This window comes from Corella eumyota, chromosome 2 (assembly GCF_963082875.1).
Source record: "Corella eumyota chromosome 2, kaCorEumy4.1, whole genome shotgun sequence".
Classification (NCBI taxonomy): Eukaryota; Metazoa; Chordata; class Ascidiacea; order Phlebobranchia; family Corellidae; genus Corella; species Corella eumyota.
This window is the reverse complement of record NC_137491.1, coordinates 21,618,366-21,632,997: the sequence shown is the minus strand read 5'-3', so window position 1 is coordinate 21,632,997 and position 14,632 is coordinate 21,618,366. Positions and strand designations below refer to the sequence as shown.

The window sequence follows — 14,632 nt, the reverse complement described above, 5'->3', positions numbered from 1 at the left end:
AATAAAAAGCAATTTTACTTTGCAGTAAATTCTTTGACCTCTCCAGCGCCATCCCTAACCACCACCTTGTACGCAACAGCATTGTTTATAGCACCCCAAGTGGCCACAAATCCAGTTTGAAGAACATTTAAAATTCTCACAAGAGGTTCAGAACTTTCTGGCAACACTGGGAATTCAGAGTCTGAAAAAAAATTGTTAAAATTATCGAAAAATTTTATCTGAATACCTAATTAAATTAATTAATTCTTTAAATTAATTAAAAACTTACGAGTTTCTCCAACGACTGACTCGCTCTTTCTGCTCTCTAGTCCATCTAGTGTTACAGCAGTGACCTCAAACATGTAAACTACGCTGGTTTGAAGGTCGTTGACAACAACATTTGTTGATCTTATGTTGTTGATTGTTTCAGTTGTTTCAACGATGATTTGTTTGCGAGTTAGGTCAGGTTTGCCAGTAATATACAACGTGTAAGAATCAGCACCTGAGTTGTTTAAAATTTGAATTTTATGATTTTTATTTGTATATATCTTTATCCTCGATGTGGGAAAGTCAAATGCGCGACTTAAACATAGAGTAACTTCAGTTACTTCGACCCACTCTCGAGTTGCCTGTGGTAGTTTGGAATATTATAGATTATAATTGCTCGATAATTATGCTGCTGATTAAGTGCTGGCTCAGCAGGAGTTCATACTGTTTATAGCGTCTTACTCAAGGGCGCTACAGCATGAGATCAGTGGGGATTGAACCCACGACCTCATGTGTGGCGTAACATGTGTTTTTACAACTACATCATGCTGCAGGTCAAAATTAAAAACAAACTTTTTTTTTAAATATGTATTTAAAAAAATCTTATTTTCTTGGCCACAAAACACTCCATTCAGTGGTTTTTTTTTTTTAGGTTGATTATTTGTTATTAATTTAGCTATCAGTGTGTAGAGATGGAACTCATCCTATTTGTAAGCCCCTTGTTATATATTTATATTAAATTAAAGTTTTAAACTTACCAAACACAGGATTCCAAGTTAGTTGAACGCTTGTTTCATTTATTGGCGAAACTTGGAGGTTGGTTGGGGCAAGCGTTCCTTAAAACAACAAAGTAATTTCTTGGTAAGTACAAGTATTAGTTAAACTGAGTAAAAACTAAATCTTTATATATTTTATAACATAATTTTTCTATTTGACATTAGGGAAAGCTGTTACCTGACCTGGTCTCAAGTTTAATTAAGCAATTTTATAATATTATAAAACATTTTGTTAAACCCTAATTTACTTATTAACTTTGGACCCAGTAGAAGTTCATATTGTTTATAAAAAAAAAGTCTTAAAATAATATAGATTTTTTTAAATATTCTGCTATATGTAAATTACATAATGAACATCCTATTTTTATAGACTAAGGAAAGAATTACAAAAACAATCAGCTTGGAAATTTAAATACAACAAAAGTAAAATGCAAATACTTGTTTGCTGAGTTACTATTTGACTTTTATCGCTTCTTAAATTTTCAGCTGAAACCGAAACAAAATTGAAATTGTAAACCGTCCCAGGCTCAAGATTGCTGATCAAGGCTGTGTTGGGACTAAAGTTTAATGTCACTATATCCTCATCAGATATGCTTACTATGACATCATAAGTGTTTGCCCCTGTATATATTAATATAGTTGTAGGTTTATAATGTCATATTATTTTATAAATGCTCAAAAACACCAATATTGCTTAAGTTTGAGTTATTTTATAACAGATTATTTTTACCGTTAACTTGGTTCCACGATAAGTTGATAAAATTTTCACCAACTTCCAAGACATCAATGTTAGAAGGTGGAAGGGGAACTAAAAGAAAATATCAAAACTTTATATCGCGATTAAACTTGAAACGAATAATAATAAAGTTACAATGCATACTGACAACTGAATTAAAAATAATTTTAAATCAAAAAGGTTAGCACAAAAAGCAATGTGAATGTTTAATAGATTCTCCATAATCCTTCTGACATTCTGTAAGTCTCTTAATAACTTTAATTGTAAGTCCCTTAATAACTTTAATTTATTTTATTATATTACTCGTTCTTTGTTCAATTTGTGCTGCATCACTCTTCCCTTCATTTACATTAACTCCCCTCACTTCCACTGAGTACAAGGTCCCAGGTTCGAACCCCTGCAACTGCAAGTTCATTTGTTCAAGGTTTCGTGTGGAGATTAAATTGAGGTCTTGGTAGATTTTGACCTCATATTGGACAGCTCCTAAAACAAAAATATTTTAATTTTAAAATTATGTTTAAAACAACGTTAAGGTAAGCCACGTTTTACAAAAAAATATTTAAATTAATCTTAGCGCTTGGCATTTGCTATACTTCTTCTTTCTTTAAGAAAACATAAACATGTTATAAATGAGTACTCAACTAAAAAGATTGGAAGCTTTATTGCTATTTTATGTTACTTATATTAATAATTTAATATATCAACAAAACTTGCCAAGTCACATAAGGAATGAATTATAATTTTGTGAAACAGTTTAGGCTAATAATGCTATCATTAAACAGAAAATTTTCTGTTTTGTTATAGCACAAAGTATGTTTTTAAAGCTTAAATTCCATAACATAATAGGATTATATGAATTTAATGAACTCACCAATTACACCATCCCAGGATAGAACAAATGAGTTTGTTGAAATTTCATTTACAGCCAAGTTGTTTGGTGGGAGGGGATCTAAAATATTGTTGTATTATAATTGGTTGTTTTTTAGTTTTAATACTTACTTAATTGAAAAAAATTCACTAAACTAGTTTTTGTTTTTCCTAATTTTTTTACCAGTTACAGTTTGAGCAACTTCGCTCCATTCTTCACTCTGTCGCCCTTTAGTGTCAACACTAGCAACCCTGAAACTGTACTCCGAGCCAGATTTAAGGTTTCTGGCCATGGATTGGATCTCGGAGGTTTGGAACTCAAAAGAACTTCCCAGAACATCTGGTCGCACCTCCACCACATAGTGGGAAGCACCTGGATATAAATTTAAAAATTAATTTTCAACAAATTCAGCACCAAAAAAAAATATATATTTCATGTATAAGGCCAGCAGCGTGGAGTAGTGGTAAAACATTTGCTACACCACCATGAGATCATGCTGTAGCGCCCTTAAGTAAGGCACTATAAACGGTATAAACTCCTGTTGAACTAACACTTGATCAGCAGCTTAATTACCGGGCAATTATAATCAATAATATCCCAAACTGCCACAGGCAACTCGAGACTGGGTCTGAGTAATTGATGTTACTCTATGTTTAAGTTGCGCATTTGACTTTCCCACATCGAGGATAAAGATATATACAAAAAAAATTTACCAGGCACAGCTTTCCAGTTGATCTGAACACTTTGAATGGTTTCCCCGCTTAGCTCTATAGTTGGTGGTGGGCCTATCCCTGTTTGACACAATATTTTGTTAAATGAATTAAAAGACTGATTATTATTTAATGTGTTATACTTTAATAATGTAGTAAATTGGTGTGTGATTCTGTAACTAGCACATATAAAAAATTCTTATTTTTATTATTTATGTGTAAAAACAATTTATTTTAAAAGTTTAAATCAAGTCTTAAACTTAATATTTGTTTATACAAAAATAAATTGAAATATTACTTAAAATTTTTTGAAATTTTAAATAATAAATAACATTAAAGTTTACAATTGCATAGTATAAGTTTGGTTATAGCAAATGGTCTTCATGTAGCGTAATAAACAAAATTAAAGTTGTAACTTACTTGTGAGCACAGTCAGTGCCACACTATTCTCACTGACACGACCTCCACTCTGAGATGCCACTGTGATTGAATAATTGATTCCAGGAGTTAAGAATTCCAGAATGATTGAGTTTTGGTCGATTGTTCTCGAAACCTCAGTGTTTGTTGAAACATCGATAAAGTTGACAATATAAGTTAAAGCACCTTAGAAATTAAATTATTGATTTATTTCATGTGTTAAGAAAATGAATTTTAAATAGTTTTATAATAACCTAAATTTTGAATAGTTTTATAGAATTTTGAAAAGTTTTATAATTTTATTTATATAATAACCGGCTAAACCTTAGTTTTGCCTTTTATTAATAATAACATTTTTGTTTAGACAATTTGTTACAAGTTGTGAATAAAAACAAACAACAACTCTAATTTAAAGTTTAGCTAAAATTATTGCTCTGAAATTTAGCTTAAATCACGCACTACTTGAATTTTATTTTTATTTAACTGGGAATCTGAAACATTTTAACTTTTACACCAACTTACCAAATACTTGATCCCACTCCAAGCTGATGCTTGTCAGTTCTATCTCAATAACTTCAACATTGGAAGGTGGAAGAGTTACTGAAATATTTAAAAGTAAAAATTAAAGATTAATATAAAGATTTTAATGCCAAGGCAAAACATAACATGTTTAAAATGAATCAAGTATGTCATCTTTTGATTACCCTAATAGTGATATAGTTGTAATAATACTTGCTACACCACACATGAGGTCGTGGGTTCAATCCCCACTGATCTCATGCTGTAGCGCCCTTAAGTAAGGCGCTATAAACAGTATGAACTCCTGCTGAGCCAGCACTTAATCAGCAGCATAATTATCGGGGAATTATAATCAATAATATCCCAAACTGCTAAAATCAACTCGAGACTGGGTCGGAGTAACTAATATTCTGCTATGTTTAGGTCGCGCATTCGACTTCCCACATCGAGGATAAAAATATATACAAAAAAAAAATTTATATATATATAACCAATTATGTCTTTATATTGGTTGTGTTAAATATCCAGTTTATTTTAATTTTAAATAGTTAATGTAAATAGTAAGAAAAAAATCCAATTCAATCACTTAACATTTTTTTACTTAGTTTACTTATATATATATACTACAAACCTGTTTGTGTTTCAATAATTTCACTGCCCTCACTTTCCCTCATATTTAAACCAACCGCAAATACTTGGAACTCGTAAGTTTCACCTGGCGTGAGATTTGAGATTTGAATCTCAGTTGATTCAGTTACAAGTGGGTTTGTGATGTCATTATTGGTGATTATGTTGTAACTTATTGCACCTGAATTAACAATTGTTTTAGTAAAACACAATGTTTAATATTAGCTTAAACATTTCAAGTTTAGTTTTAAAATTAATTTATTATTAATCAGAATAGGATTACTTTAAAGTTAAAGCACAATAGTTAAGTAAAAGTTGTAGTGGAACTTGTAGAAAATAAATGACTTTAAAATTAAGAGTGGTTACAAAAATTAAAAAAAAATCTAATTACCAAATGCTGATGTCCAACTCAGCGATATTTCATTTATTGTAATATCAACAACTTCAACACTAGATGGAGGTAGTGGAACTACAAAAAAAATAAAAGTAAATTTTAACAATCTATTTATTATTCGCCTTTGAGACCGACGTTTACAAATACCTTAAAAACAAATGCACAACCTTTCCCAAAAAAAGTATAAAATCTATAACCTAAAGTAATATAAAAAATATTGAAAAAAATAACAATCTGATAAGTATACTCCTTGTTTAAAGTAATAGTAAATTTTTTTAACAATTAAATTGCATTTAAAAAAACAATAAAAAAATTAATTAGAAAACTAAAAAACAAATTAAAATTTACTTGTAGAATCATGTACTGGGATGCTAAACTCTCCAACTTGACCTTGACCTCCAACCGATCTAACCTTGACCTCATACCATGTACCAGGGGTCAACTCAGACAAGGTCAACGTTAAAAGGTTTGTTGTGGCCACTAGTGGGCTTGTTGTTGATTGAGCAGATTGGTATGTGACATCATAATGGTCAGCACCTAGACATTTATTAAAACAAAATTATATTCATATACACACCAAGAGTTAAAATTATTCTTTAAGTTTAAAATTTAACCATTGTGATGTAACAACTAAAATTAATAAAACTAATCACATTCAAGCTAACCTTACACAAAATGCTAAAAAAGGGTAAGACTTCCAAGCAATCTAAGCCAACAATTTTTTAATTATAACCAAAATTAAAAGTTTCACATTGACTCACCATAAGCAACATCCCAAGAAATAATCATTGTATCTGTAGTAACCTCAGAAAATAATAAGTTTGTTGGGGGAAGAGGAACTAAAAAGATTAATTTGGTTTATGTCAAGAATCTTAAGAAATATATCAAGAAGTGACACAGTTATTACATAAGGTTTTAGGTTCAACTTTTTATACTGATCCCATTGTTAAACCACAAATTAAACAACAGCCTATTGGTTAGAAATTTAAGCAGGCCAATAATATACTAAACTTTATATAATACTAAACTATGGAAGAAAAATGTTATATAATAACCAAAATGTTAAATGTGCCTACTTACAAAAGAATAAATTGATATAAAAATTTATTTTCTTAATTTATCTATTAACTGAAATTAACCAAAACTTAAAGAACCTGTTTGAATTCTTAAAACTTCACTTCTGCCAGCGTTTACTTGATTGTTGACCCCAACAGAGGTCATGGTGATGTCATAATAACCACCTGACCTTAGGTTGCTTACTTGGATCTGATTGGTTAAAGATTCCAAGGTCAAAGTTTCAAGTAAATCAGAACTTTCAACAAAGATTAAATATTTTTCAGCACCTGAAAAAAATATTTAATGTTTTAAAAAACATGTGAACATAAAAACTTTTAAACTATATACATAGAATTAAATAACCTGGCAATATTGTTAAATATTAGGTGAACATTTAATGACTAACCTTTGATTGAAGTCCAGGATAAGTTAAATGTTGTCGTGGTAACCAAACTCAGCTCAACATCACTTGGATAATCTGGCCCTAAAAGTTGACATTTAATTAAGGTTTAAAAAATTTCCCAACACAAATGTTTTTTTATTAAGTTTATAGTTAGGTACCCGATAGTCAGGCTGTAAAGTCAACCTTGTTAAAGAATAACAAATAAAATTTTAAAACTAAAAAAGTTAGAAATATTTTTACTTGTAACTCCTTGGACAATTTCACTTTCTTCACTCGTTCTATTCTCATCACCAACTGCCACAACTTTAACACCGTACACAGAGCCTGGTTCAAGTCCACTAATAACATAAGTTGTTAAAGTTGAGTTGAACGAACTTTCAGCTGAGTTTTCATCAAGAGATGTGATTGTGTAATATTGAGCTCCTTTTACTGGGTTCCATGTTACTTCAATCGTGGTTGTCATGGTTTCAGTTACTTGTAGATTGGTTGGCTGGCTTGGTACTAAAAATATTTTATGTTATTAAATTTTTAATTCAAGTGTCAACTTTTTAAAACAAATTTTAAAATCACAAATTTAAAAAATTAAAATAAACTATACCAGTCTGTGTTTTGATTGGTTGACTTCCAATTAAGTTTATCCTCGAATCAATTCCAACAGAAAAAACAACAAATTCGAACCAAGTTCCCGCTTCTAAGTCATTTATCACGGAAACACTGTTCTCACTTTCAATTTCTTGAGTTTCGTTATTATCCAAATTAAGCACAGAAACCCTGTAAGTGACAGCACCTGAAAAAGATTTAACATTTTGACTATCCATGTTTAATGATGTGTCTAATTTTGTATTAATACAAGTGTTATAACTTAAACTAGAAGCTATTTTAGTTCCACTATAAACGTTTAAGATAAAAAGATTTAGATATTTTTGTCATGTGTTCATATCATAAACTTTGTTAATAAGAGACTACATATTAATTGTAAATATTTTCTTAGTAAGAACTTAAAACAAAATAAAAAAAGACTTTAGAAGATTATGTTGTTCAGTTAATATTTGTTTAGTTTCAACAAAACTAAAGATTTACCTTTAACTGGATCCCAAGTTATTGTCACTGAGCCACTCTCTACATCTGTGATGTCAATATTAGAAGTAGTTTGTGGTATTGTTGTTTCACTTATGACATCACTATTAACACTTTGTTGGCCTTCTTCACCGACTGAGACAACTGTGATATCATACTGAGTTCCTGTGCTTAAATTGTCCACCAACAATGTGGTTTGTGATGTCATAGTTAGGTCAGGAATGTTTACATCTTCATCAGGTGAAGTAACTGTTACTTGATAACTTTCAGCACCTTGAACAAATCCAAAGATTATTTTTTTATATTTATTTATCCCCAATTTGGGAAGGTCAAATGCGCAACTCAAACATAGAGTAACATCAGATACCCCAACCCAGTATCGAGTTAACTTTGACAGTTTGGGATATTATAGATTATAATTGCCCAATAATTAAGTTGCAGATTAAGTGCTGGCTCAGCAGAAGTTTATACCGTTTAAAGATCGAGAGTAATGGATAAAGCTGTAATATTGAACTTTTAACATCTAGTATAAATTAAATAATTAAAATCTTACCATAAACCGGGTCCCAGTTCAGTTGAAAGCTTGTTGGTTTGATGTCATTTGTTGCAATATTATCTGGAGCACTGGAAACTAAATAAAATAAATATTTAAGATAAAAACATAATATAAATTATTTCTTTACAAAGTACTAAATATTCTTAAAGTTATTTTTTTTAAAACTAAAAATAAAAAAAAGTGTATTGAGGACAAACTTAAATAAAAAAAATATCTACCTGTTTGAAACCTTAAAGTTTCACTTATTTCATCATTAACTTGTCCATTGAACCCAACAGAGGTCATTGTGATGTCATAGTAGGCACCAGGTCTTAGGTTTGTTAGGAGATAATGGTAATTGTTTGATTCTAACCTCAGTGGTTCAAGCAAATCAGTGCTTTTTATGAACAAAATATATTTTTCAGCTCCTAAAAAAATTAAAATAAAAAAAGTTATAATTATAAATAAACAACAACAACTATAAACATAACTTTTTATATTTTAGCAAATATTGTAAAAACAATATTTGTAATTTAAAAACTGTTTTTTTTATTTAAAATTAGACCATCATAAATTAATTCAATATTTTAACGACATTTTAAATAAAAATTCGTAATAAAAACATTTTATTTTTACATCATATTGGGTAATGAATAACTTGTTTGTTAAGTAAACAATGGATCTTGTGACTATGTGACATCAATATTTATCATGGGCGTTGACTGCTAGATTTTATATTATTGAAAATTGTGTTTAGTTATCAGGTTTAAATATTTTGGTCAGTTTGAGTTATTAAAAACTTAAAAAGAGAGCTGTTTTAATATTCCGATTTTCAACATTTCTTAAGTTTCTGTTAGAACAAATACATTTGATTTAAATTAATTCTTTTGTGTAAGAAAACCTAGTTTTAGCAATGAAGTTTAAAGAAAAGGAAAATAAACTTGCTGCTGAGTTAAAACAGCTTTGTGTAGAAACACAAGATGGAAAGTGGAAGGAAAATAAACCACAAGAATCAGCAAAAATTCTTCACAAAATGGGATTGCTTTATAAGGAGAAAAGTCCTAATAAATTGAGCTTGATAAGAAGTTGTGCACTTTTAAATTCAGCTATAGTGAGAAATCCTTCAAATGTTAAATCAATTAAGAAAGATCTTAATAATCTTTGCTTACATTTGCTTAAAATATCAAAAGCAGATCAATCTTTGGCAAATTTAAAAAATATTTCTGCAAAAGTTGCCAAAAAAGTTAAAAAACTGAGAGAAAATACTGAAAATAAATTGTTGCAGTTAGAACATATTCCTTATAAAATAGCTGAAGCAAAATTAGAACAACTAGAATGTGCTAAAATACAAACAGTTTGTGCCATACAAGATGATATAGCCAGTCAATACACTTCTATCATGCAATTTATAGCTGAAAAGTGTGTCAAAATCATGGGAAAATCTCCATGTAAATTTGCCATAGCTGGAATGGGGTCTCTTGCACGAAAAGAAATAACTCCTTACTCTGATTTTGAGCATATTATTTTGCTGGATGAAAACAAGAAAGTGGATAACAACACTCTGGAATATTTTAGATGGTTTTCTATCATTCATCATTTTATTATCATGAATTTGGGGGAAACTATTATTCCATGTGTTGTTATTCCTTCTTTAAATGATTCTACTACTGAAAATAATGGTGACTGGTTCTTTGACAGTTTTACAAAACGAGGAATTTCTTTTGATGGAATGATTCCATATGCTTGCAAGTTTCCACTAGGAAGACAAGAAGGTACCACCAACAAGCCATGGTCAACAGAACTAATTCAATCTGTCAGTGAAATGATCAAGTATCTTGACTCTGATGTGGATTTAAAGAATGGTTATCACTTAGCTGATGTGTTAAAACGAACATGTTTTGTTTATGGAGATATAAAAATTCACAAACAATATTGTAATCTGGTTAAACAAAAACTTGAAACAAAAGATTTTTCCAAATTTAAGTCAGCCTTAAACCAAGAGGTAAATAAAACAGAGTTTTTGCCATTTGTTCATACATTAAATATGTACAATCAGCAATTTAACATGAAACAAATTTTGTACAGAACTATATCACTATTTCTTACAATTATTTGTGATTTTCATAAAGTTTTTACAAATGGATTTAAAGCAATAAATGAGTTAGAAAAACAACAAATAGCTGATTCAAGGACTTCCCATCATCTTAAGTATGCCCTGTCTGTTGCTTGTGAAGTTAGACTAAAACTATATACAAAAAAACAAGGCCAAGATGATTATATTGATAAAGGAAAAACTTTTCGAGGTTTTGATTTTAATCCTGCTCAAGAATTAATTCAAGCTGTTGGAGCAGCAAGTCTTGTTAGGTTTTTTGAAATTTTACAGTTTCTTCAAAACTGGACCAACCTTAAACAAATTTATACAACTAAATATTCTGTAGAATTCAAAACACAAATAGGTAAAATACACATTCCAGATCAAAAGACTTCTAGTTTAGAATATTGGGCGAGTTTGAGTCACATACGACAACACAAAAAAATTATATTAGAATGGGAAAACCGAAAATCTTCAAACTGGTTAAAAAATGACCACTACGGGCTTGAAATTATATTTTTTGCTTCTATAGCTTATTATAGTGAACGGAACTTTAAAGTTGCATTAGAGTTGCTTGAACAAATAAAACCTCATATTCAACCTGGACATATGTTATATCTTGGTTGTTTTTATTTAACAATGCAATATCTTTTTCAATTAAAAGAATATGAGCAAATAGAAACAATATCTCAACCATTTCTTCAACGATTTCCCATACCAAACCTGAAAATTGAATTACAGCTTTCAATACTTGATAAATGCGCCAATTCGCAACTTCAACTCGACAAACCAAAAGTTGCACTTACAATTTATTTACAACATTTAAAAATTGAGAAAAGTGCTTTATTGGAATGGCCAAAAGAAATGTCAAGTATATATCGAGGCATAGGGGATTGCTACTTTGATCTTGGTAAATATAAACATGCAATAAACAATTTAAATAAAGCACAACATTTACTAAACAAACTAACAGTTAGGCCAACAAAACTACAATATGATATTTATGCTGGTTTACACGATTGCTACAAAGCATTGGGTGAACAAGATAAAGCTTTGAAATATGGCAAACTAGCTGATGAAATATACCAACTATGCAGTAAAACCGACAAACTTAAATTTTAATAGTTGTTCACTAACAAGTTTTTCACATACACACATATTAATTTAGGGGTTTGTATTTATTACTGTAAATGTTGTTTAGTATATTCTCGTTTTTAAATCATAAGTTTATGTTGTTTATTATATTATAAGTTGCCTCAAGCTAATATCTAACAACAGCTTTATTTTCTTAAAATATAAATTTAATCCTGCAAGATTTCACTTACTTGAAGATTATATTTTTAATTAAATAAAAAATTTGCATGAGTTAAAAACTACTTTTACCCAAAAAACTGAGCTCTATAGAACTTAACGAAATCTTACCTTTTACAATTGACCAAGTTAAATTTGTTGTATCTGTTCCTAAGTCAGCAACTCTCAAGTCATCTGGTATAGCTGGACCTAAATAAAAAAATTAGGTTATCTGCAGTGCAAAGTAATACTTAAAAAATAAAAAATTTGAACAAAAAAGCTCTTTGACAAATTTTAACTGGCAGCGTGGTGTAGTGGTAAGAACACTTGCTACACCACACATAAGGTCGTAGATTTAATCCCCGCTGATCTCATGCTGTAGTGCCCTCGAGTAAGGCGCAGCGTAGTTATCAGGCAATTATAATTTATAATAAAACAAACTGCCACAGGCAACTTGAGACTGGGTCGAGGTAACTGATGTTACTCTATGTTTAAGTCGCGCATTTGACTTTTCCACATCGAGGATAAAGATATATACAAAAAGAGTGGTAAAAATACAAAAATATTGTGTTTTAGAGCCCAAAAACAAGCTACACATTTTAATACATCATTTAGGTAAATGCTTCATATGTGTTTTATACTGATTGGATTTTCCTCTTCTAATAATGAAAAAAACTTTAACAAAATGAACACCTTGTTATCAAATAAAAACAAATGATTTTTTTCACAGGTTGGGGTTAAATAGGCATAAAAAGCATAACGCCTACAATGTCAATTTTTAAACACACACAAAAAAATATTTAAAACTTAAAGGTAAGCCCTCTCCCCTTAAGGGATTGTTTTTAAACATTTAATTTATAAACTTACGAGTTGTGTCAGTCACAACTTCACTTTCTTCACTTATTTTTAAATCCTCTCCCACTGCACTAACATAGAAATCATAAGTTGTTCCAGGAGCAAAAATATCCAACAAAATATTAGGCTCAACAGAAGTTATGTTAGAATGAAAGTTGTCCATTGAAGTTATACGAATGTTGTAGAACTGAGCCCCATGAACAGGGTTCCATTCTAGCTGGATTGTTGTGGTTGTTATATTTGAAGTTTGGACATTAGTAGGGGCAGAAGGAACTGAAAATATCAAATGTTATAAAAAAAACAAAAAATTTGTTTTTGTTAAATGCAAGTTTGGTTAAAAAGCAAAATAAAAGCCTTAGTTTGTGTTATTAAATATAAAATACACTGCTAACTTAATAATTAATTGTTAGGTATATTATTATAAATAATTACCTACCCACTCTAAGGCGAAAATTTTGTTATAATTTAGTCACAACTCTCAATTATCATTTACCAGTGCACCACAAATAACAGTTGTTTTTATTTTGCAGGGTTATAAAATAGACATAATATACATATATAACAGTCTACTAAGCTTTATTATATATAGATATCATATTGATTATTGTTTAAAAAGCACAAAAATAGCAAAAAATATGTTTACCTGTTATTTCAGTAATTCTGTCAGTTGATCTACTTGTAAACATCTCGCTTGTAATGGAAGCGATGGTAAACCAATATTCCGTTCCACTTTCCAAACCATCAATTTTAATAAAATTATTTGTCGTGTTTAACTCAAGTTGTATGTTGTCAGTCCCATAACTTATAACATAAGACACGGCACCTTAAATAAATTAATTATAACATATTTATTATATAAAATATATACAAAAATTTTTTATGAAAATTTATTTTACAAAAAATTGCTTTTTTGTGATATTGTGACACAAAATTAAAACTAAAATAAATATTACCAACCAAACAACAAAAAAGCTTAAAGTTTAGTACGTAGTAAATACGATGTTAGTTATTACAAATGAGGTTACCTTGAACTGAATCCCATTCCAGTGAAATAGAATTTGTTGAAACGTCACTAACGTCAAAATTAGTCGGAATTCCTGGCACTAAAAATAAGTTGGATTTATTTTAATATTTTATAAAAGCTATCGTGTTTAGTTAAATAACTTTAACTTTACGTAAAAATAGACAATAGCAAATTCTTTAAAAAAAAAAAATTGTTTTATAACAAAACAATTTTGTATATATATATCTTTATCCTCGATGTGGGAATGTTGAATGCGCAACTTAAATCTTTATCCTCGATGCAGTAATGTTGAATGCGCAACTTGCCTGTGGCAATTTGGGATATTATTGATTATAAATGTCTGATAATTATGCTGCTGAATAAGTGCTGGCTCAGCAGGAGTTTGTACCGCATATAGCGCCTTACTTAAGGGCACTACAGCATAAGTTCAGTGGGGATTAAACCTACAACGTCATGGTGGTGTAGTGTAGCAAGTGTTCTTACCACTACACCACGCTGCCGGTTTAAAACCCAACCAACAAAACCCCACTAAATTTTTTTTTTTAACTTACAAGTCCTTTGTGTTAGAACAGCAAATTCATCCAAATTAATTCTTCCAAAAGTTCCAACAGCAAACAAGTTGACTTGATACACCAACCCAGGTCCAAGTCCAATTATATTTATATTTGTTTGATTTGTGGCAAGTTCTTCAATAGTTTGGTTGTTTTGGGATATTACCAATTTGTAACTTATTGCTCCTAAAATAAAAATTAAATCTAATAAATCATTTTTGACAATTCATTTGAAAAAGTAAGTTTTGTAACATAAAATCATAAGCAACAAAAAAAAAGTTTTCTTGAATGCCAAACAAATTACTTCTTGTATTTTAATTCTATAGATTTTAACCGTTTTCTTTGCCTACATTGTACAATTACAATACCAACAATTTTTACAATCTTATCATGTCTGGCAGCGTGGTATAGTAGTCAGAACATATGCTACACCACATGAAGTCCTGAGTTCAATCC

At 29.8% G+C, this 14,632-nt stretch overlaps 2 protein-coding genes across 3 annotated transcripts in view; one reads left to right on the top strand and one right to left on the bottom strand.

Annotated features, from left to right (window-relative positions):
- LOC145743690 (titin-like) overlaps nucleotides 1-14,632 on the bottom strand; it is a 69,392-nt gene that overhangs the window by 8,816 nt on the left and 45,944 nt on the right. For both annotated transcript variants that reach the window (XM_082561723.1, XM_082561724.1), the window contains exons 86-112: nucleotides 14,177-14,362; nucleotides 13,627-13,704; nucleotides 13,245-13,424; nucleotides 12,614-12,874; nucleotides 11,879-11,956; nucleotides 8,604-8,792; nucleotides 8,383-8,460; nucleotides 7,833-8,102; nucleotides 7,351-7,539; nucleotides 6,993-7,253; nucleotides 6,756-6,833; nucleotides 6,448-6,636; nucleotides 6,055-6,132; nucleotides 5,642-5,830; nucleotides 5,291-5,368; nucleotides 4,904-5,080; nucleotides 4,276-4,353; nucleotides 3,757-3,939; nucleotides 3,340-3,417; nucleotides 2,810-2,998; nucleotides 2,630-2,707; nucleotides 2,062-2,241; nucleotides 1,753-1,830; nucleotides 1,461-1,643; nucleotides 1,005-1,082; nucleotides 269-481; nucleotides 19-181 (exon numbers count right to left, since the gene is read on the bottom strand). In XM_082561723.1, coding sequence (XP_082417849.1) covers nucleotides 19-181; nucleotides 269-481; nucleotides 1,005-1,082; nucleotides 1,461-1,643; nucleotides 1,753-1,830; nucleotides 2,062-2,241; nucleotides 2,630-2,707; nucleotides 2,810-2,998; nucleotides 3,340-3,417; nucleotides 3,757-3,939; nucleotides 4,276-4,353; nucleotides 4,904-5,080; nucleotides 5,291-5,368; nucleotides 5,642-5,830; nucleotides 6,055-6,132; nucleotides 6,448-6,636; nucleotides 6,756-6,833; nucleotides 6,993-7,253; nucleotides 7,351-7,539; nucleotides 7,833-8,102; nucleotides 8,383-8,460; nucleotides 8,604-8,792; nucleotides 11,879-11,956; nucleotides 12,614-12,874; nucleotides 13,245-13,424; nucleotides 13,627-13,704; nucleotides 14,177-14,362 — 4,060 coding nt within the window. The remainder of the gene's footprint in view (nucleotides 1-18; nucleotides 182-268; nucleotides 482-1,004; nucleotides 1,083-1,460; nucleotides 1,644-1,752; nucleotides 1,831-2,061; nucleotides 2,242-2,629; nucleotides 2,708-2,809; nucleotides 2,999-3,339; nucleotides 3,418-3,756; nucleotides 3,940-4,275; nucleotides 4,354-4,903; nucleotides 5,081-5,290; nucleotides 5,369-5,641; nucleotides 5,831-6,054; nucleotides 6,133-6,447; nucleotides 6,637-6,755; nucleotides 6,834-6,992; nucleotides 7,254-7,350; nucleotides 7,540-7,832; nucleotides 8,103-8,382; nucleotides 8,461-8,603; nucleotides 8,793-11,878; nucleotides 11,957-12,613; nucleotides 12,875-13,244; nucleotides 13,425-13,626; nucleotides 13,705-14,176; nucleotides 14,363-14,632) is intronic.
- On the top strand, nucleotides 981-11,578 carry LOC145744030 (uncharacterized). Its single transcript, XM_082562121.1, has 3 exons — nucleotides 981-991; nucleotides 9,276-10,279; nucleotides 10,526-11,578. The coding sequence occupies exons 2-3, from the start codon at nucleotides 9,278-9,280 to the stop codon at nucleotides 11,576-11,578; spliced, it is 2,055 nt and encodes a 684-aa protein (XP_082418247.1). The 5' UTR covers nucleotides 981-991; nucleotides 9,276-9,277.